General features: G+C 37.0%; 1 protein-coding gene, 1 long non-coding RNA gene and 1 pseudogene across 3 annotated transcripts; 2 read left to right on the forward strand and 1 right to left on the reverse strand.

Moving 5' to 3' along the window:
- Positions 1 to 10,987: 10,987 nt before the first annotated feature.
- On the forward strand, positions 10,988 to 13,890 carry LOC137747855 (uncharacterized). Its single transcript, XM_068487996.2, has 7 exons — positions 10,988 to 11,142; positions 11,293 to 11,433; positions 12,089 to 12,187; positions 12,486 to 12,562; positions 12,728 to 12,836; positions 12,943 to 13,271; positions 13,557 to 13,890. Exons 1-7 carry the CDS (start codon positions 11,073 to 11,075, stop codon positions 13,647 to 13,649), a joined length of 918 nt encoding a protein of 305 aa, XP_068344097.2. The 5' UTR covers positions 10,988 to 11,072; the 3' UTR covers positions 13,650 to 13,890.
- Positions 13,891 to 14,277: 387 nt separating this feature from the next.
- On the reverse strand, positions 14,278 to 17,735 carry LOC137748250 (uncharacterized; annotated as a pseudogene). Its single transcript, XR_015956152.1, has 7 exons — positions 17,517 to 17,735; positions 16,636 to 16,867; positions 16,324 to 16,517; positions 15,886 to 16,121; positions 15,449 to 15,692; positions 15,187 to 15,307; positions 14,278 to 14,852 (listed from the first exon to the last, which is right to left on the reverse strand). The product of XR_015956152.1 is annotated as an uncharacterized LOC137748250 (transcript).
- LOC148698670 (uncharacterized) lies at positions 15,548 to 17,520 on the forward strand. Its single transcript, XR_015956155.1, has 3 exons — positions 15,548 to 15,658; positions 15,795 to 16,861; positions 17,103 to 17,520. It is a non-coding gene; the product is annotated as an uncharacterized LOC148698670 (long non-coding RNA).
- Positions 17,736 to 24,294: the final 6,559 nt, after the last annotated feature.

The raw sequence follows: 24,294 nt of genomic DNA on the forward strand, positions 1-24,294 counted from the left end.
TCATCTCTGAGTAGCCAAAGTATTGTTCTTTTTTTAATTTGTTTGAGATTAAGACATTCTTTAAAATATTCATGAAATTGTCAATATTTTCATTGAAATACCTTAAAAATTAAGGATTCATATGGAAATGAGAGTGAAATGCAAACTTCACTCTATATTGTCGAGATGTAAACAAAAATAATAAAATGTCAATGATATTTACCAATTTTATAAAGATTTAGCCCATAACTCATTGAAGATTTCAAATTTTTGAATTTTTTTGTTTGAGAAATTTTCTCTAATTTCGATTTATGAATGAGTTTTTTTTTTTTCTTCAGGAGTTTAAATTTCAATCATGAGAGTATTACGTTTTAATCATTCTTTTTATGATTAATTTATTATTTTATTGAATTATCTACATGCTATTGATTCAATTTAATTTTTCTATGTTGAACATGATACAACGTATTGGAGATGCAATTCCGGCTTTCTGATAAGGATCTTCTACAAATTCAAAGGCTTAGTTGTTTTCTACCAATCATGTTCTTTTAAAATGAAGGAAAATATTTGAAAAGACCATGAAGCATGAAAACAATCCTCATGATGCGTGAGGCCCCTATATTTACATTTACCTTCCGATACATACATATATATATATATATATACATATATGTTTCATGCATTACACAATTATTATTTTGCTATGTGGAATTTGTGAGTCAAAGCATCGAAATAAATTGGAAGCAATTTAGGGTTTTTCAAACCCTAGAAAAGTTGAAAAAAAAAAAAAAATTTATGGGGATTTTTTGTGGCATAATTGTCGCATCCCGGCCCGGGGCGGACCACTTCCCGGTCCCGACTCCACCACCGTAGCACGATATTGTCCGCTTTGGGCCCCGACCACGCCCTCACGGTTTTGTTTCTGGGAACTCACACGAGAACTTCCCGATGGGTCACCCATCCTGGGAATGCTCTCGCCCCCTTCTCGCTTAACTTCGGAGTTCCCATGGAACCCGAAGCCAGTGAGCTCCCAAAAGGCCTCGTGCTAAGTAGGGATAGGAATATACATTTAAGGATCACTCCCCTGGGCGATGTGGGATGTCACAATCCACCCCCCTTAGGGGCCCGACGTCCTCGTTGGCACACCACGACCAGGGTTAGGCTCTGATACCAAATTGTCACATCCCGGCCCGGGGCGGACCACTTCCCGGGCCCGACTTCACCACCGTAGCACGACATTGTCCGTTTTGGGCCCCGACCACGCCCTCACGATTTTGTTTTTGAGAACTCACACGAGAACTTCCCGATGGGTCACCCATCCTGGGAATGCTCTCGCGCGCTACTCGCTTAACTTCGGAGTTCCCATGGAACCCGAAGCCAGTGAGCTCACAAAAGGCATCGTGCTAAGTAGGGATAGGAATATACATTTAAGGATCACTCCCCTGGGCGATGTGGGATGTCACAATAATCCGCGGCTCCATCGCTGGCCTGCAGCCCAGCTGCATGAAGCATACCTGGGAACGGCGTCGTTTGACGCCTTGGACCTTCTTGCAGCAGCCATCTGGGCCTTCTGCTATTGGGTAAACATCCAAGCCCTCAGCCTGGGTTGGGTTCCTTCATGGGCTCGTTACCCCGAGCCCACCAGCAGGTTTGCAGCCTTGTTGGGTTCACTCCTAAGCAGACCTAGCTTAACACCAGTAACCTATGTGTTGCTGGACTTTGTCCCAAGTCACGGCCTACCCTATAGCAAACCCGCATGCTTGCTGGGTTCCCCCATGCCTTAGGCTCGCCTAAAGCAAGCCATGTTGCTTGCTAGGCTTTGCCTAAGCCCTAGGCCCAACTTGCTAGAAGCCTATGCTGCTGGGCTTGCCCAAAACCCGTAAGCCAGCTTCAGCTGGGCTTCCCCATACACCCAGGCCAGCCTTGTGTTGGGTCTATCCCTCATATGCCTCGTTTTGGCACCAACTAGCAGCCCATCTTGTTAGGCTCACCCCAGAAAAGCCCCAATAGCCTGCAGTTATACTGCAGGGCCTTGTCCCGCACCGCAGCCAGCCGACTTTTGGCTGGGCCGCGATTTTTTTAACCCAATGCCAATTTTTGGCATTCACGTGTTCTAAATCATACCCAATTATTTTATTTGGGGTAATTTGGTTTACGCTAATTAATTTTAATTTAATTATCACTTGGCCTCTCGCCACTGAAGCTAATATGACCCGTCTGTCATTATTTTGCTTCCACAATTGACCCCGTTCGATCTCGATTTATTGAATTAATTAAAAGTGATCAGCAGTCCATTAATCTGATAATTAATCCAAAATTATTGACCTAAAGATCACTTTTGGATATTAACGATTCAATAATTTATTTTTCTACTTTGAACAGTTGACATCCTTTCGTATTCTCAAAGCTCTCACACTTGAGTTCCCGAAGTAACTCAAATCTACTGCACTTAAATCAGTACCTTGTATTCTGTGTTCTTGCAAGAACTTCTCTGTTATGAACTAAACGTTCATAAACTAAATTGAACCTATAGTTTTGAATTTAGTGTCTTTGAAACCTAAAGTTTTCATAAAACAATACACCCATGAAAACCCAATGTTTTTCATGTAAATCAGGTCTTAAAACCCCGAATGTTCTAACTTAGATGCTTATGGATGTTGTATTTTTCATATCACTATTCACAATCTTGTTCCCTTCATTTAGTGTATTGTCGAACTATCACAAATTTGATTTCCCTGAGTTGGACGTTTCTAAGAGAAACCATTTTATATAGGTACAAGACGCGAATCTCCACTTGACTATCAAGAAGCTAAGAAACCATTGAAGCCAACAATGGCATAGAAGAGCTAGATAAGCCTCCACCATGATCTTCACTTGAAGACTTATGCCCAAAGCATTACAAATGGAAATACCTTATGAAAGAGGATTCTATGGCTCTTTGGCTCGTTCCTACGTACTGTCAAATTATGAACAATATTGCCTGAAGCACACCATGATTACGTCCATGAATGAGTACGATTTTGAAGTTTATAAATTCGATCGAATTTTGACTGGATAATACTTTTCTCGTCCTTCCTTGTTTCTAACTTGCTCCTGAAGCAGCAATATAGAGCGAAAATTTACCAAATTCTTGGATCTAATTACTACCATAAATGTGAGAAAAAGGTATAGATGCAGCTCTGACTATAGTCTACCGAACAGAATAGACCCAGTTCGGATGAAGTCTACCAAATGCCTCGACCTAGTTCGGTCAAGACCTACCTAAAGGTGATCCTAGTTTTAGCTGAGGCCTATCAAAATGTATGCTCTGCTTCGGCAGAGACATACCGAACGAACCTCTCCAGCTTCGGCTGGAACCTTCCGAACCTAAGTCTGGGTATGTTTCTTTCACCATCCAATTTCAAGTTTGTTTTTACTATCTATGGTAGAATTAGGGTCTGCCAAGGTGTGGCATCACGCCCGAAGTGTGATCCTTGGCACCCAAAATTTAAAACTTCAAGAATAAGGGATATTGTTCCTGCACCTCAACCTGCAGCATCTACATCTGTTTCAATGGAATAGATTATTGGTTATACACCTGTTTGTGCCCCTACCAATGTCGTTGAGGAGTACCTTTCTAATAGTCAGTATGTGAGACTAATTTTGCTCCACTAAACACCATTAGAATAGCAGAATTTTGACATGAATGGCCTTCTTGGCATTCCCCTTACTAACTTTGGTTTACTTTGTGAACATTCTTCTATATTCTTGGATTTAAGTTTGGTGTTTATTTTTCGTTATGGATAATCTTATCGATATTGTCCTCGAATATGAGTTAATTGAATCATGTTTCTAATACATGTGACCGAATTCAATTAAACACGTGATTAGGTACGAATATGGGAAAGTTAGTTGTCTAGATGAATGCGAAACTACACACACTAACTTTATACCTAAATCACCTATCTAGCAATGACTTCAAGTCTATCCAACTTGATTAAGAGCATTGGCATGATCATCGTTATATGAATGGTACTAAATTACCATTTAAAAGACCTTATATTTTCCCCATTCTAGAAGAACATCATTGAGTCTTAAGGATATTCTAGATGACAATAATCATGAATGAAACCATTGATGGAAAATAGAGTAGAATATTTTTGCACCACCTCCAAAAATGAGTCTGAAGCTTTGTTTTGGGGCTAATGGGTTGCCTCCCAACTGGGAACACGCTATATGTGGCGGGCCTGGAGCCTGGTGATTAAGCAGTTTACTTGCCTTGACATGACCATTTAAGACACTTAGGTAGAACAATGATGCCACAACACATCTTTTTACCTGAAGTAATGATCTTATGCATACAAGCACACTTTGCCAAGCCTACTCTTTGGGGGAAATTGGTTTTCTAAATCATCCCTAGCAAAGATTCAAAACGACCTATTTTCACAGTGGATTCAAGGGAATATATGTGGACTAATCCAACCAAAATGCGGACCATATAAATACTTATGGTTTTGGTAGATGAATTGGCAAACTGGTCACATATTTGTCCACACACATTGCTACTAACCCTCATGGCTAATTTTAAGGGCTTACCATCCCAATTATCCCATAAAGTCTAGAAGACTGGATAATGCCGAAGAACTTATATCAATGGTTTTCAATAAGTATTGCATTTCTTTGGGTTTATAATTAAACATCAAATTCCCATATTCACCCCAAAATAGCCTCGTAGAGCGATCATAAAGCGCAATTTAATTGATCGCTTGAACCTTGGTGAACGCACCAAGTTTTTGGTTTCTGCCTTGGACTATGCAATCTTGTATGCAGCTATGTTGGTCCTCTTTAAGGCCCATTGCCACCCAACCTTTTCGACGTTACAGTTGGTTACTGGGTATGAACTTGACATTTTGTATTTACGTATTTGGGTGTGCATTCCATGTGCCAAGTTACGTGATGTGAATCTTTGTTGATCATGATTCTCATTCACACTAGCTCTCATTAGAGCCTTTGCATGTGATCTTTTTACTGCTTATTTGTAAATTGTCACTTCAATGAGACAGTCTTCCCACCTTTAGGAGGAGATAAAAAGGTTAATTTTCCTGTAGAACAATGCAAATTTGTGTGGACGTTGCCCACTATATCTCATATTGATCTTCATACCGCACAAGTCTGATAAGCCAGTGCAATGTATTCTAGCTTTCAAAATGTTGATCCAGACGCATTCCTCTAATATAGTTAAAGTGACACGATCATATACCAGCTGCAAATATATGCTGCCCCTAAATGACAATTTGGCCACTCTTGTTGAATGGTACGGTACACTGGCGGATAACCAATCAATATGTTCTCGGACTGAAGCACGAAAAATCACTTAGTTCATAGGATTCATTTCCCTAGAAGAGGAAGATCATGACACACAATAAATCCATACTCGATCGTTATCTCAAATCACTTCCATCTCATGAGATTAATTCAGATTAGTCCCGAGACTTGAAATTCTTAGTCCAGTATACTAGTTTGGATGGTATAATGGAATTGGAATGATATTATCATCGGTGATGTTTTCACTTATATGGTAGCTACCGACATAAATGAAAAGCGACGATATTGAACCGTGTTCCGTTGATTAGTGACAACGTAAAATTGATTGGACGACCGAAAACAATCAAGCTAAAATTCCTTACCAAAGTGTGTTTGGACCTTTAATTCATACACTACCCAAGGTAACCCTGTTGTGTTACAAGTGGGAAAGGAAACGTAATGAGATGAATGAAATAGTGCAAAGTAATGCATGCCTAATGGCACAAAGTTTCTCTCAAACGCCCTGTGATTGACTGCAGCATTATGAAATGTGGTTAGTGTTTCTCCATGGTGATATTGATATGGAGATTTACATGTAACTTCCTGAAGAATTACAAAGACTGATTCAAATAGTTCCAAACCACGGAACACCCTCTCAACTTGTTTGAGGCATGCACTTATGAATTGAAGCAATCCAGCGGATGTGGTATATTCGTCTAAGTGATTATTTGATCAGTTAGGGATATGAATTATGCCCTTACATGTTAAACTATAAAGTTATTCCGATTTGCTAAAGTTGCAGTTTATGTCATTGACATGCATCTTACTAAGACTTTGAAAGAGTTTGAGAAAATTGCCTCGCACCTAAAGATGAAATTTGAGATGATGAATCTTGGGAAAACTCATTTATACCTTGACCTGAAGTTCAAGAGTTGTTCTAACGGTACTTTGGTTTACTAGTCGAACTACACCCCGAATGTGTTACCCTTGAGTATACTTATGATCTTCCATACGTTATATGCAAATGAGACCTATGAAGAGGTTATGGAATCTGAAGTTCCATAACTGAGTTCAACTTTGCCCTTTGTTGTACTTAGCTCATTGCGTTAGAAATGACATCTTCTTCGTTGTTGATCTATTGGTAAAAATGCAGCATTGCGCCTACATGTAACCACTGAATTAGTATTAAAGATGTTACTCTGTTACCCTGAAAAGTACTACGAATTTGGGTTAATCCCAATGCATCCCGAATAAATTTGACCCCCTGGTCCTAAAAAATAATGCTTACCTTGCTTGTTATGCTGACATTGATTACTTATCAAACCCGCACCAGACACATCCCCAAAATGGTTATGTCTTTATCGTTAGGGATATCGCAATATCTTTGAGGTCCACGATATGACCTTAGTTGCGAAATCTTCGAATTGTTCCAAGACTCACCTTACTTCATTAAGCCATACATGAGACATGGTTGAAAGCTCTTGTTGAGCATATTTGAAGTACTTGCTATTTTCATCCATCGTTGAGTCCCAACGACAATCTATAAAGACTATGCCGCATGTATCCACCCGACCAAGACATGATATATTAACAAAGTCAACACTAAGACATATTGCGTCTACATCACAACAACAAAGCATTAAGAGACTAAAGTCAAGCAAGCCATCACAGTCAATCTTACCGACCTCTACACGACGTCATTGCCGAAGTCAACCTTCCAGAAGTTTATCTAAGGAATTGGTATGCCTAACTATTCATATGCAATGCTTGTAGTTCTCATTTGGAAGTTATGTTAAACTCAAGCGGAGTATCCAGAAATATACTTACTTAATCTTAATGTACTCTTTTTCCCTACGATTAGGAGCATTTTTCTTACTGGGTTTTTGCTACCTAACTAGGTTTTAACGAGGCACCCATCCTAGGTTGATCATACCCTTGTAAGCTCTCCTACTTGTGTATATAAGACGTATTGTTTTGACTTAATGCAACTTCTCACTTTTCTTCTTAGTCTATGAGTTTTTATCCCACCTTGGGTTTTACCATAGTGAGGTTTGGTGAGTTTTACCTGTTATGCATTCTTCCGTTGATTTGAGACTCATATTCACTCACTGTGCTGACGACTTCATCAACTGTACTGACTTCATCGCTGAAGACCTGATGCGCCATTTGTTTGAGCATTTACACTCTCAAAGGAGAGTGTTGCAGTCCTATTAGATTAGGAATGTGATTGTGTGAATCTTAGAGATTCTACCATATTTCTTAGACAAAATATTATCCTATTAGAGTTCTAATCCTATTGGGGTAAGGAATTTACTTTCGCTACTACTATAAATAAAGGTATAATGGGGTGGAATAACACACACCTTACAATTAAACATCTCTTATTTTTCTCTCTATGCCATTGTACCCCTTCTTTATGCCATTTTTATTATTCAGTAAATTATGTCTACAACAATTTCATACTTTCTACTCAATAATATTCATTACTTTGACACTTAGTACTAGGATCTAGAGGTGTTCCTCTTCATTTGTAAGTGTAAGAGGTCTTAGGTTCGATTCTCACCAAAGACGAATTTGAACCATATTATTGCTAGTCTATGAAGGTTTAACCCTGTCTTCCACCCTTTCAGTGTAGATAATATCATTTGTTAAAAAAATATTCATTACTTTATATTCATCTCAATGATTAATAATATTGGTGTATGAGGGTTTTAATTAATGTGACAATGAGCGACTAGAACTACTAGAATCGTTTTAGCGAATTTTTTATTTTTTTTTATTTTTTTTAAATAGTGTTAGTAGATTTGAACTCATTTCCCAAGTGAAACGTTATCAACTTACCAACTCAACTGCATTAAATTTTCCTTTTAAAACACTCATTTTATTCTCCTTTTAATGTAGACAATTGTAATCAATGCTCTACAGTTGCACATGTCATGAGTGACTATTTTGGGCTATGACGATTATTGAGATTAGTCCTTAATTAGTAATCTTACCCCTTTGACTAGATTAATTGACTAATCATTTGTATTATTCCAAAATTTTCATCTAATAATTGACTTTCAGGGCAATCAAAATGATGTAATCTAGGTACCATATAAGAGCCCTAAATACCAACTCCAAGGGCAACGCCTAAACTCAAATATTTGAGTTTAAACAAACTCCAATGGAGAGATCTAAACCCAAAATTTTTTAGGGCAATCGAAATGATGTAATCTAGGTACCATAACAGAGCCCTTACGACCAACTCTAATGGAAAGTCCTAAACTCAAAAAATTTGATTTTGGACCCAAACTAAACCCAAATTTGCATTTGTATTTGGGCAACCCAAATTTTTCAGGGCCCCACCTATTATTAAAAAACAATAGAAAATGATGTATTGAGGCGGCCGACACAACTGTTGGTGATCAACGATCTCGATTAAAACCCTTTTTTTGTTCATATTTGTTTTTTTCAAAGGGTAAATGCTAGAGAGACCATCTATTTAAATCATATTTGGTAAACTATATGACATGGTTGTTGATGGTTGGATTATTACCCAAGTGTTGATTAACGTGCTTATTTTCTATCATACTTTACAATATGGTGTGAAAAGTTGGCCTATCTAGCATTACTCCTTTTCAAATCCAACGGTATGAAAAAAATCCAATTGTTGAAATTTAGATCCAATGGTCAAAAGAATAAAATAAATTTTAGAACATACCCACTTTGAAAAAAAGGAACTGTTATTAACAATCTAAAATCACATTCTACACTCATCATACGTGCATTTTTCTTTCTAATTTTAGAAAGTTTGGAGTGCCAATAACAATTTTCTTAAAAAATTACTTATGTTTATTAACTATCCAAGATGATTTGTTCAGTTTTGAAAATTTTGTTGGAATTTAATTTTTTATACGTTAAAGCATTTGTAAAATTATATTAAGATAACATAACTCAAAGTTAGGAAAAAAAAAAAAGGGTTAAATCATTCCACAACAATTAATAATACGTTTTAGGTCGTGAAATTCAAGTCTTGAGGGTTGTGTGACTGTTTGGACCAAAAATGACATTTTAGGTTAGGCCCATAATTAATTTCAACCTAATGAATGTGGCATCGGGAATCTTCAAATATTCTCAAGAAGGGCCTAGCCCAATTGAATTCGGCCTAGTCTTATCAGGAAAAGGTTTCATGGATAAGGGGACGGACAAGTGCTAGTATAACAAGGAATCCTCATAGACCAATTATGCTTCTAATAAGGAAAAATGCCAAGAATCACGAGTTGAGTCTAGGATAGAGTTAGATTTAGAGTCTTGCACGGACCAAGACTGGCTGAAGCTTATTCGGATTTGATTAAGGAATTGGAGTCCAAATGAAACTCTACTTCGGTCATGAGAAATTGCTACTGTAAATAAAGAAGGGAGTGCATCATTCAAAGCCCTTCCAAATCATCACACAAAATTGCCTTATGCAAACTCTTACTCTACTCGAAACCTCTCAAGCACCTTAAGATTTTTATTTTACCTTTCTTTTTTTTTTTTTTTTTTTTTTTCCGTCAACACATCTTTAGTTTGGATAAATAGCAATGTGTTGGCAACTTGAATAAACAACACTGTTTTGGCAACATGCAACATGTTCAGTTTGGATAAACAGCACTAGAGCCGTAGAATCAACCAACCGAGAAACACCTTCAATTTGGATAAATAGCATTGCTTCACGATCGACTGGTTATTTATCCAAGTCTCGATCAGCAAGGGTTTCCTGAGTCCTTGTTGGAAGATGTTATCTTATTAGCCTTCTCGGCGGAGTAAGGTGTTGCCAGGTTACAATGTTTGGCACACCCAAAGCCAATCATATTTTATGATTAGATATTCACAAGTGCATTTCAGAGTTCAACACTCAGACGGTCGAACCACATTTACAATTAAGACACATATCTCTTTCGGGTACATGTGTCCCTATAATCTAGTAATGATTCAGCGCACTTATATTCTCACGAATATAATTACAGTCGCTGAACCCAGTGCCGACAATTTGTGAACTTCGCAAAACTAGTAGCCTTATCTTCAGGCTCTAGAACCTGAAGGCCTAGACATGTTCCTTCCTTGGCTGTAGTCGCAAAATTTAGAAGTCATCAGCACGCCCAACACCACATCAACATTCATTCACTCTCCGTCCGAGCTTGGCCGATGAGTTGGCACGCCTTGCATTCAACCGAATGACGTATTAGCTATTCGGCCTACGCATCACGTAGACTAGATAGTTTTTAAGTTCAACAGTAACATTCACTGTTCACAACTAAAAGGATGTCTTTTAATAAACCTAAATATTTGAATTTAGGTCCCGAGGGTTAGAGTTGAAACAGCCATAACAAAGTTTTCATCCGGTGATTGGCTTTCAATAGACCACCCACTTGAGCAGAAAATGCGCCCGACCAATGCCAAATTCCAATAGATAAAGATTCACTCGACCAAAAAACACAAGACAAAAAAGATTCGGATTCCAGTCGTCAGCCTACTTGTGGACTTGTAGTTGATTCTTTTCACACGTGAGACCTTCTGTGGCTATACATGGAAAAGTCTGTGGCCCGGAATGGGATTCCACGACAACTGCTAAAATGGAAATTTTAATAATTATTATTTCCAGAAAAATACGAAATAGGATAATCAGAGAGACTGAGAGGACATTTAATATTATTTTAATTAATTATTAAAAGGCAACAGCAAAAGCGGGAAACTTCGAACCAGGAAAAGCCCCACCACGTACAACTCTCTCTCTCTCTCTCTCTCTCTCTCTAGGGTTTGAACAGAGCCGCCGTGTGAAAGCAGCCATGGACGACGTTAGGGCAAGCTCTGCTTGGGTCGCAAGCCATTCTTCTCATGTCGTCGTCGACTCTTCAGGTCTCTCCACACTTTTGTCTCAGAGCAACTGAGCAAAATGCCGCATTTTGATTATTCTGCTCTTTCATTTTTTTAATTTGTTTCTGTAGCTTTCCTTTTTGCTTATTTTAATTGGGTTTTTTTATTATTTATTTTGTTAATTTTTTAAAGGGATTGAGAAAGTGGCGGAGACGATAGACACAATTCCGAAGGTGGAATGGGATTTCGAAGGAATACACTATTTCGACAATGGGCCTCTCACCGTTCAGTATCTCCTTGTGTTGGACGCTTTGAATTTCTGCTTTTGGCCTGGTATTTATATCCATTTCTTTTCATTCTTTTTTAATTTGTTGGACATGTCATCGTAATTCCTTGTCATTTTTTAGCTCGGATTTTATTGTTGTTAGTCATGCAGAGCACTTGATTAGTTTAATAATACTACTAGCTCTAAGCTAACTAAGGGGAAGGGGGAGGGTTTGAACCCGGGATGCAATGCCGTTGTTTCGGGGTTTATGTGATATGACAAGGCTTTGTTTTTCTCTGGTCAAGATATATACCTGTGTGTTTATACTTTTGCACTTTCCATTTTTCCTTTGCTGAGCCAAGTTGCGGCAATTCAGCCAGATAGTGTTGTTTATAAATGTGCTGCCCAAAGTTATCAGGATTTAAAATTTTCCATGTATAGGCACTGTGTGTTTGTTGCAGTGTGGTTTTTCTGTATGCGGTTGAAGAAACAGATCGGTCATGCTATACATTGAATCATTTTATATATCACTGTCAGCAAATGCTAGATTCAGTGACAGCAAAATCAAACTATAAGAGCGGCAAAAGTATAATCATCAAGATTTAGTACAAAAGTCTGAGCAAGTTATAGATTCATTTTTCTTATACCTTTTTTTATACAAATTTCTGTAGTTTGATCCACTAAAACTTTTGTGCTAAATTGTTTCTTTGTTTTTGTTGACAGATAAGGACTTAAATTACGACAATTTGGCTGCCGGTCTAAAGGAAGCAATACAAAATGACAAATCTGTGTTTGATGCTGATCGTTTGCAGAAATACACCGGTACTTATATTCTTGAACGCATATCTCTGTGTTCATACTAATGTTATGTCACACACAATGCCATTTACGCGGTAATTGGATATATATCAAGCATACTTCTTTGTCCCAGTTGGTAGAAGAAAAATGAATGTTATTAATAAAAAAAGAGATTTCAGATAATGTACTCTTGCCTCCATAGAAACTTAAATTTATGGATGAGAAGCTGAGCTCTTGTAAACAAGTTTGGCATCCTAATTTCTGACTTAGGTGATGCTTTTTTACCGGACAGTAATTTGATTAAAATGTTTTATGTTATAAGGTTCTGAACTGCGGGAGCTGTTGAAATGGCCTAGGCCATTACCTTTGGAGGATGAGAGAGTTCGTTTGCTGCATGAGGTGAAATTTACCTTTACATTTACCAAAGCTTTTATTCTTGCATTTTATCTTCTTTCTGTTAATAAATGCTCTTCAGGTTTCCTTTTGTTTGATTTTTTTTATTACTGGTTCTGTAACTAATGATGTGGCTATCTATCCAAAATATTGCTAACTTTTATGGCCTAGGTTGGGTTTGAGCTTGAGAGAAGCTTTGACGGCAAAGCATCCAACCTTGTGGAGTCCTGTGGAAAGTCAGCGGTTAAGCTTGTAGCTCTTGTTACTCGTCACTTTCCTGGTATATTTTAGGGTTTAAATATAGCTGTATGGTTTGTACTGCATGGTTTGTAGTTGTTATTCCCCAGGAAACAGGCATGTTGACTGTAATTAGTTAAACTTTCTAGGTTTCAGAGACCACTCAATATACAAAGGCCACCAAGTATTTTTGTATAAAAGAGCTCAGATATTTGCAGCAGATTTATGGGGAGCATTCGGCGGCCAAGGATATGGAGAATTTTATGACATTGGCTCAATCACTATTATGGCAGACTACATTGTTCCAGCCGTGCTTAGACAGCTGGGTGTGCTGAAGTATAGTTCAACCCTTGCCAGCACGATCGAGGCTAACGGCCAAATAGTTGCAGGCAGTGAGGAGGAAGTTGAACTGCGAGCATGCTCCATATATGCTGTGGAGAAAATGAAAGAGTTGATCAGTATGAAATCAGGGAAGAAGGTATGGTTTATTTTTAGTCCTGGTCATAGTGTGTAATGTGTTGTACTTGAATTTTTAAATTCTTTCCGTGGCTGCATTTATGTAATGAAAATTCAGATTTTTTCTTTTACCTAAGTGTCCTGCACCAGTTCTATTCTCACCCAAGTGAACTGTTGTCGGACCATGTCATTCCTCTGCACTTGAAACTGCGTTGAACATTTATCCTGAAACAGTTTTCTTTTTTTTTTTTTTTTAAATCATTTCAATCAAGTCTCTTTGATTTTACTTGTGGGGTTTCTTTTGCAGGTGCTGAGTATTGAGTTAGACCTTTGGCTTTGGTCTTTTGGCATTCAGTGTCCTGGTCTGCAACACCATCGCACCCTCTCAATATATTATTAAGTGCACTATATCTCATTGTACTCCTTTGCTATATATGTCCTTGGGAGAAAGGAAAATTTTTGGCTTTGAAGTTTCTAGTTAAAGTCTTTGGATGAGTATGAAACAAGTTCTGGCATCCTATTTCCTTTCGCAAATTTTGCGGCTTTTATAATTTTGCATAGTGCAACTAGTTTAATTGTTGAACAAATGAAGATCAATAGGAAGGTTATGGTAACTAAATGATTTCGTATGTAGTTTCCAACTGATACTTTCTTTACCATGTGTCAATTTTTGTTTTGATTTTATTGAACATACAATTTTATATGGCTCTTGAAATGTGGCAGCAGGTGTTTAGTATTTCCCGTGTGATCATAGAATTGCATTGCACGAGAAGAGATATGCTCTTCGTATTGGTGCATGATTTTTGCTTATTATTATCTTATGAGTTCACTAAATCTCACTTCAAGTCAGAGTCGAGTTTTAAACACTACTTCTGCAGGTGTCTGTTCCTCAAATTGGTATATATGCAGTAAAAACTACCATCCATGTATGAAATTATATCATGGCTCTGATCTACCCTGTGAAGATTAGTTCTATCTTGACAGTCCGTGTGTTTCCAATCATAAATGGGTATAAATACTTACAGACGTATTACTAAACTTATTATATATTTTCAATTTAGCAGTTTAGAAGATGAATAGTGAAAAACAGCCCAAAGATTATGGCCAATATTGATGTGTAAGTAACTCAGCTGATCAGGGGAAGCAGCATGGTTGAATCAGAGTGATGACGAAAGCATATTCTATGTGTTAATGCCTTGTTCAGACTTTCCAGCTCCAGTCTAAATATTTACATGCTGCTGCTATAATAGTTTTTCGTTATTCAAAGCTGAAGTGATACTGATAGGCTAAATAGGGTTGAACTTTTGGCTGCATGGTTTTTTCGTGATCCTTTTGCCCAAGTACAATACTTGCACTGCTTATATAGAATGTAGATGGTTTACTTTGACAATTCAGTTCTACTTTCTATTATGCCAATACATTGTAGCAATGAAAAATATACGCTGAAATGTCCTTTATTTACTGAGCACTCTTGATGATAGTTATGTTGCAGAGCTAGGGTTCCTTGTCGTTGGCAAATTTCCATCATAAGTACATTTTAGGACATCTGGCTTCCTCACTATCCGGGGACCAACAGGAACCTTGTTTTCTTTTGGGCAATATCCTATGCATTTAGAGAATAATTTAAACGTATCAATAGGCTTTTATGACAAACCATTTCTGTTTATAAATAATTTATTGTGAGCTTTGTCATGGGAAAGCACATTGCCTCCTTATGCTTCTAGCCTTGCGTTAGTTACCTTGGTGTAACTAACTCCTTATGCACTCTTATCAATATGGATTGAGGGATCATCCGAGTTAAAGTAGACCATAACTGTACTGTGTAATTGAGTTCTTATATTTTGGGAATACTTGGGATTTGACTAGAAGAGCTCATTTTTGCAGATGGTATAGTTGTAGTATTACTTAGGGTAATATAAATCTGTTGGAGGCTTTGCCAGAAATGGTTATCTGGTCAAAGATAGCTGTTGGGATTGCTAAGGTTGCAACAACATTGGGAGAGTCAACTATTACTGAAATTCTTCCCTCACACGGGCAGCGTGACAACAGAAGATAGCTCTTATATATGACATATGCCATATCAGTATGGAAGACTACAATAATATATTTAGGTAGGCATGTCTTTCGGTGTTTTGGTGTATGCTTGTGATTGTGCGTTTGTGGGGAATCGTCTATGTGATAAGGTGAGAGGTCGAAAACCTGGTCTTTGGAGTATCCAAATTTAGAGAGGTAGTCAATAGCATTGAGTACTGCTAGCTTGTAAGCCACAGTTGCATCTAGGTAATGCTGCTTCCCACTCTCGTCAACACTGATGCCCTCAAACACCAACAATTTTGAGAATCTTGGCTCAATCGGGCCTATCTCAAAGATTGGGTTCACGTGAAGAGGAGTTGGCCCCATTGGTGTGAGGTATTCTTTCATTCCACCTCTTATAATTTCACACCTGATAACATAATCGTATAGGGTAAACTCTGAATTGTATTATATATCATGCAGTGTATTTATTTATCAGTATGTGTGTGTATGTCTGCATGTTGTGTTGTAGAAAGTTTAGCTTTTATAACCAGCTCCAGCCTTTCGTCACAAAGCCCCTGGTTTGGATATAGTAACATCGAGATGAGATGTGAAATTTGTACTTGAGCTCCAGGAAACCGCTCATCTCAATTGCCCCGCAGAGTGAGATTTCACCATCACCCTGGGAAAAGTGCATGTCACCAGTACTGAGATTTGCTCCTTCAACAAATACTGGAAGGTATATCTTTGAACCACTACTAAGATTTTTTATGTCACAATTGCCTCCATTTTCTCTTCCTGGAATTGTTCTTGCGGCCTCCATGGCTATCTTTTCCCATTCAGGAGTGCCCTCTTTGATCTATGAATAACCAGTATGTGTTAATATAACAATATTTTATAGGTAAAAATTGGACAGCATGGTTATTGTCTCGGTGCAGTAGGCTGCAGAAGTTAAAATTCTTTTAGCATGCAGCAAATGTATTATAGAAATTTAGTCGTGTTGGAGGTTTTTCATTGTTAATTTGATACCCTTAACTAAATATTTTTCAATTTAGCAATACCCCTCCAAGGACGCAACCTTTTGTTGATGGTAGGTTAGCCAATGGTCGTTGATGCAAAACCTCACATAATTTCATAGACTTGAGTCCATTTTCTTCAAGTTCTCTCTCCCTTTCATTCCATATATTCAGGAGTTCCATTGACGGTGCTGTTCCAACTAGTCCAGGATGGGTTAGCCCTGGGAATCTCACACCTGCCATGCATATACAAGAGTACGTTAGTGGCATCACTTGTAGCACTAGGGATGAGTACCTATATGAATCGTTTAATAGCATTATTAGCACGAGAAAAGGAAACAGGTTGAGATTTCACCTGGTAGTGAGGCGAGTAGGCATATATCCCTTCGAAATACCAAATAGCTTTGGTTGCAGAAGGAAAATGGTCAGTCAGGAAACACCCTCCATTTTCTCCGTCAAATGTTGCTGTGAAACCCCATTCATCTCCTGGGAGAGGACCCAAGTTGCATATCTCAACCACCAGAAGATCACCTGGCTGTGCTGGAATTCCATCCGTATCCAAAATTCTTATTGGCCCACTGAGGTGAGCCTGCACAAGTTTGAAATTTCTTATCTGTTACATTAAATTATCATTCTACATGTTCTTTTTCATACACCTGATAGGATTATACATGAGTGGCGTCTGTTGATCAGGATAATTTGTAGACTCAAGATCTTAACTCGATCCTATAACATGTTATTGGACTTTCTATCGGTTTAAAACTATTTCAAGTGTTAGTTTATAACTTTATATACATGCTCTTGATGAACTAGTGGAAAAACAGGGAGCATAGGGAAGTATGTTTTATACAATTAGGTCAACTCAGTAACATCTATTGGAGGAAGTGGAAGGACGACGATACCCATACAATTGCTGGATGACAAATGGAGTGACACCTTTCAGGTTTTCAACGTAGGACAAATACAACAGAACAATTTGCTTAATTTTTACTTTGCTGACCAATCCAGCATTTAATTTTTTTTCCCCCAGAAACATGTAGATATGCAATCATACTATGTTTGAGGATGTTTGTTTGAAAAGTAGAACTGCATGATACTTTGCACATACAATTCATGTCATTTTTTCGCTCTTCCGAACTTTATGGAACTCAGTTTTAACCATTGCTCTTCCAAACTACATGGAACTCAGTAGAAGTGGAAAAGATACAAAACACACATGAACATGAAGGTGAACTTACAATGGAGGGATTGAAATATTTGATGTCCTCTGCAGTGTACTCTTTGGTAATACCACCCCCACTGAAATCTACCATCTCGACCCGAAAAACCTCTCCAGCTGCCACTTCTGCCACTGGTGGTATGTCCGGGTGCCATCGGTTGTGAAGAGGAAGCTTCAGTTCCTATGGCTTCTTCTTCACGTCTATAGGTACAACCAGTCTCGGTCCATAAAATGCCATTACTTGGTGAGTCTCCGAGTTTCGATGTTTTGATCTTTGCTGAATGCAATTGGGAAAGTCAAGGTAAAATTAGATGCAAGATTCTTTCTTGTGGATAAAATCATTTGAAACATTCAAAATTCATATTAAGATGGAAAGTTGACAGCCATGAAAGGAATTAGTAACCACTAATTAGTCATTACTTTTCTTCTTTTTTCTTTGCCTTCAAGTGGATGGACCACTTTGAACTAATTGAGATTTTGTCACAGTTGCTTTTGAAAATTTGGATTGCTTGAGAATAAGAACATTTTGCTTATAGTACTATGGAAGAAGTTTAGCCGCCAATTAAAGAATAATCCCCTCTACTCTACTTGCTCAATTTTTTGTGGTCTTTGATTTAACATCTAAAAGAATTTGAAATCTTGTACTGTAGATTCCTATCTGATAAGTTTTCGGAGTCCTACTATGTATTAGTGGATTATATTAACCCATGAATTCTTGAGTGCACGTTTAACTGTTAAATTCGGCAATGTATGTCAGATGTTGGTGCGCTCTTGAATTTTTGGGTTTGGACGGGAATTGGCTAGCTCAAGTTGCCTTCTTAGAGGACCCTACAAATCGGAATCTTAAGGATATTGCTGTTATTTTGTGTATGATGAATTGAGGTTTGGTTTGTTCTTATAGAGAAATTGTTACTCTCTTCTACTTTTCTGGCTGGTCCCAACAGCTGTTTTGTAGGGTTTTTGTAATAATTTGATTGGGAATTTGGATTATGATGTGTAGAGTACTGAGAGTTGGGATTACTGACATGATTAATTAGACTAAGAATCTTATCTTAGTATTCGACATGTTACATCATTCTATTTATTACATCATATTATCTTAATTTTTGTTTAGATTTTTTATGGTGCATGCCACTTATCCTAATGAGAGATGGATGATAAAATGATATATTTATTGCGTCAATTATGTCATAATACATGAAATATTAGATAAGACTTAATAGTAATTTGCGTTCTACTTAGTATTACGATCTAGTGATATTTTTTTCTTTCACTTGTGAGTGAGGTTTTAGATTTGATTATCGTAGATGATAAGTATGATCAAAGTATTGTGGTCAACTCGTCTTGTATCAAGTTTGCCAAGATCTTCACCCCCTTAGTGTGAATATATCCTTTAGATTAAAATAATAGATATTAAACTACATTCAAGTTTGCACCCGCCTAATAAGAGTGGGGAATGGCAAACTAAACTCAAGGACTTAAACGCGTTTAATTTGGCATTAAAGCAGAGCGTGATAATGAATCTCTCATATGCTTAACTTATTCTTCTTGCTCTTCCGAGCTCAACAATAGTAAACTACATTTCAAACATTATCTCATAAATTATTCTTGAGTTAAATAATTTTTTTAATTATTTTAGTCGTTGGATTTAAATTTGGACAATTAAATCTTTTTTTTTTACCGTTACATTTGATTATATTCGATCTCAGCCTTTGGATTCAATAAATATATAAATATAAAACTAAAAAAAAATTTGTTTGAATCTAGGCTGTTAGATTAACCAACGGCCCATTTAATTTGGTTGTTGGATCACAAATATAGCCGTTAGGCTATCCGACACACGGGGGACAAGCCCACGTCGGTGGGATCCCGTTGTGATTGTCTCTGCCGCATTCCGTGCGTTGACAAGTGAGGGATCGGCAAGTGGGCTTCATAGCCCACTTTTCAATCACACCGATGGGGTCCACACCAAATCCGGGGCTAATTCTTGGGGGGTATTTGGCTTATTTGGCTTGGGTTAGGTTGGGTTTGGGGGAGAATAAATGGGAAAATTTGGCAAATAGCCCAGGGTTGGGTTTGGTCTTAATGTGAATATATCCTTTAGATTAAAATAATAGATATTAAACTACATTCAAGTTTGCACCCGCCTAATTGTAGTGGGTTGTGGCATACTAAACTTCAGGACTTAAACACGTTTTATTTGGCATTAAAGCAGAGCGTGATAATGAATCTCTCATACGCTTAACTTATTCTTCATGCTCGATCTGCTAAGCTCAACAATAGTAAACTACATATCAAACGTTATCTCATAGATTAGGTATGTGTACGGACTTGGACTTTTTGTTTTCAAATACCTTATCTATCTACCCAGAGATAAGTAATCAACTCACCAAATTAGAGTTTCTCTTTGTTTTGTTGTGACTGACCAACAGGACCACAGTCCAACTTCTTCACTCTTTTGCGGCTGACCCGATTGTATATTATAGCATAGTCGTGTTAGAAATAACTTCCGAAACGAAGGGAACTAAACAAGAATAAGAGAGATTCATTGATGAAGATCCATTCCCTTCTTTTTTCTCAGAATAAAAAGAGAATACGGACAAAATTGATGAAACAAAAGGAATCGAATGAATGGGGATGAACAAACAAAGGATCAATTTCACTTTGAAGAAACATGGTACAAAAAAAGACCCATTTATGAAACTTAATATCTATTTATGTTAATCGAGGTGATAAAGATGTATGATTTTTCTTCTTAATCCCATATGTTGATTTTATGTTACTTGACTACAAGGTAATATTGTAGATTTTCTTCATAACATTAATCCGAATATGTTCTAATCGAGTACGATGATATCACCAATCTTCACCTTTCTTTTCATTGGACTTGTAAGTACTAGATTAGATGCTCCTACACATATTTTCCATATTTTTCAATGCGTGTTATCTCCAAGACCATACATATTGAATTTCTAGTTTCTTAACAAGGCTTGAAGGACAAATAATAAGAATTAGGGTTAAGATTAAATTCAATAATGCTAAGGTCACCATGACAACTTTGGTTATCCACTATTGTAATTGAGAAAAAGTGAGGTCAAAGAGGGGGCCTAAATAAAATTAGTTTGTCTCGAGCAAGAATTTGTAGCTCAAATAGTTAAGAGCATTTACGTATTTGAAATCTTATGTTCAATTCACCTCCTCGCTTTCGCATGGTTAAGACAATAAGAAAAAAGGTGAATTTGCTTCTCTAATCCAATTCTTAGTAGTATCACAGTTGTAACCTTTACACTCAAACATTTATCCAAAATCCATATATAAACAACCCAATGCATTAAGTTTTCAAATAAAACTGATGACAAATATAAGATTTTCAAATGCATGGCAGCATAAGCTTGGAATTGTTGTCATTCTAATGTTTAAATCAATAACCTCATAATGGGTTAGCAATAATTTTGTTCAAATTCACCTTTGACAAGAATTGAACTTAAGACGTCTCACTTACAAATGAAGAGGAATATCACTAGATCGTAATACTAAGTGACAAGTCCAATTTGAGTTTAAGAGTTTAATTTCCAAATTAACATGTAGATTCTTTTGAGGATAGCCAAAGGCCAAAACTCAAGCCCATGACAAGAAGGGAATTTTCTTTTCATGCAAGTTTTAGTAGTATTTTATGATAATCATCAAACATGGTAAAATAGATACGCAAAATAATACGTTAGTGTAGAAATTTTTGTGTCTGGCAGTCAGTCCAAGTGAATAGCTTGACCCACACACAAAAGAGTCTAGTCATTGCATTAAAGCTTGTACCTACACATAGATATATAGACCAAGTGATACATAAATACAAAAAAAGCACCATCATATGCAAAAATTCTTTAGACCAACTTCAATCCTTGAATCCAAACCCAAATATTTAGGTCCACTACAGAATTTAGGTATGTGAAAATCGAATGTCACCCAACCCCAAAACCTAAACTTTAAGACTTCAAATTGATTAATTGTTGCGGAATGGTTTTAACCCTAGTTTTTTTAGGTAAGGATTTTTTTTTTTTTTTTTGTGTGTTTGGTAACTTTGAGTTATGTTATCTTAATTTAACTTTTTTTTTACTAATGTTTTAACCTAAAAAAAATTAAATTCCGATAAAAATTTCAAAATCGAACAAATCACACCAACCAACCACTCAACCAATCAAACTTCAATGTGCAAACCAACCAACCAAACTGCAATGCACACATCAACCAACGAATAGATGATAATATAAATAAAGTTTGAAATAATTTTTTTAAAGTGGATCGGTTCTAAAAAAATTATTTTATTATTTTGACAGTTGGATCTGTTTTTACCTTTGGATTTGGAAAAAACAAGTATAAACGGTGAGATCAAAATCTAAAGATTGCCAACAAAAAAGATGCTAACGAACTAGAAATCCAATGACTTGCAATCCCCTAAAACGTTGCCGTTCTGCAGCTGGGCCCTCTGCCAGCTGGAACCCAACTATTGGCCACTTAATCAAATTCTCCACCGGTCGCTTTTTTAAAAATGGCTGGGCACAAAAAATTTGAGTTAGCCAAATACAAACCCAAATTTAGGTTTCAGTTCGGGTCCAAAAGCCAAAAATTTGAGTTTTGAGTCTTGCCTTTGGAGTTGGTTTTACGTGATTGAACACTACCAGAGTGACATTCGCGGTGTAATAAGTTTGTTTGATCTGTTAAGAAGTTAATTCTAGTACTATTCACTTTATCTTTTATTTTCCTTTATCGTTAAAACTCAATGTTTTCAAACCATTTTCATTAGTTTTTCTTAAAAATAACCCATTAACCTTCTTGCTAACCTCGACTTCCTCTTAGTTCTGTTTTTGTTTTGTTTTGTTTGTAATGTTTCACAATTTAGGCTCGAAAGTGACACTGTGACACCCCTAGGGAGGGACTTGGATCCTCTCCTGAACCCAAGGAGAGGATCCTCCTGACCAAATGATTTGGACCGTTGGATGAAAATCCAACGGCTACAAACAAGGAGATCCCTTTAAAGTTATAATAATTATAACCGTTAGATTTTCATCCAACAGTTCAAGTCCTTTGGTCAGGAAGATCCTCTCCTCGGGCTCAGGAGAGAATCCAAATCTCCTAGGGAGGGGAGGAGTTAAGCTAATCAATTGTTTCTATTTTTGTATAAATAAAGGGTGGAAATCTAGACACCATTTCCACATTTTTTCTTTTTAATTTATTTCTTTTGGTATTCTTCAAATGACGATAGAAAATTAAGAAAATTTATGATTGAATGTTGCAATAGACATAACCTACTCACCCAAACTACACGCCCTTTCCACATATCTCAGACGAATAATATATTATTATGTATAAAAAAAAAATTTACATAATAAATGACAATACATTTTAAATTAAAACATCATTTAATAATGAATTCGTGTAAATTGCTTTCGCAATAAAACGGCAAAATCTTAATAGATATGCTTTTATTGATATCGGATAATCTCGTGTTTGTACCATGTTGTGGTTTGCTTGGAAATTGTCGGCACCTGCAAGTTGGAGGGTGACATGCCTCGCGCTAGGGATAAGAACGCCACGTCTCATCAGACTACCCTCTTCTTTTCGGTAACATTTTCTTTCACTCTTACCGGTTACCAATAATGATTGGATGGATTTACATGTCAAATCACAGTTCAAGTCCTTGTCAAATTTTGTTTATTAATTTGCTTAATTAATCACTTCATTTCTATTAAGAACTATAAAGGAAGCAGTGTTAAATTAATACATCGCATGTCCCAGCATCCAAAATTTTCTAGCTGAAAAAAAAATCGAGCTGCTAGGTGCACATCTACTGTTCTAAAAAATTTCGCTATTATTGTTTAGGTTCCTTTTAAGTATTAAGCGGCAAATCACCGTTTCGATTAATTTTTAAACGTTTGAAAATTACTTATCCTAATATAATTACATATTTTAAGCATAAGTAGATGTTTATTTATATGGTATATGATAATTAGAATTAAAACTAAAAAAACCGACTAAGCCTTGTTCAGACACCTAAGCACTAGGCCTTGATTGCTGCCTAACTAACACCCAACACCTTTTAGAACCTTGTCCCCATCATTGATACCTTTGATGCGAGAGAAATTGCTCGATGAGGCCAATTGACTAAGATAGTTCTTATCTCAAGTGAGATCGGTCTGAGGTAGTGTGAGACTAAATATAAGAGGTTTAATACTGTCATAAGAGGTATTTGATGGATAATGTTGTCAAGCTCCGTACTTTTTATTTTTGTTAATTATGCAATGCACCTCAACATGATCACTTGATTATGGTAGTTTTCACACTAAGTGAAACTAACGTGAGATTATGTGAGACAAAATTTAAAAGATCTTATGTGGTTGTAAGCGGTGTCCAACAAGACAAGTGACGCGAGCACCATGTTTTTCTTCTTCTCCTATGATGCAATGCACTTCGGGAAAGCGTCATGATTCATGATTAAAACCGTTCTTACACCGGATGAGATCAATATGAGATTGAGTGGTGTAAAGGGTAGTGGTCATTTGGGGTCGTCTATGTAGAACCCCTCATGGAAAATGCATGGCTTGCGCAGGTGCCCTCTGCCTGCAGGAGTACAAGTACCAACTGGTGCCCCTTTTCTAGGCTAATCTCATCGAAGCAATTGATCATTGATCATTTATTAATTACCAGCTCAGCTACGTAGATTTTTCCAAAACAGTGCAGATCCTTTGTGCAGAAAAATGTTTCATAAAAAGATACGTATCTCGATTGAGGACAATAATAAATTG

This window comes from Pyrus communis, chromosome 2, assembly GCF_041283825.1.
Source record: "Pyrus communis isolate YQ-2024b chromosome 2, ASM4128382v1, whole genome shotgun sequence".
Taxonomy (NCBI): domain Eukaryota; kingdom Viridiplantae; phylum Streptophyta; class Magnoliopsida; order Rosales; family Rosaceae; genus Pyrus; species Pyrus communis.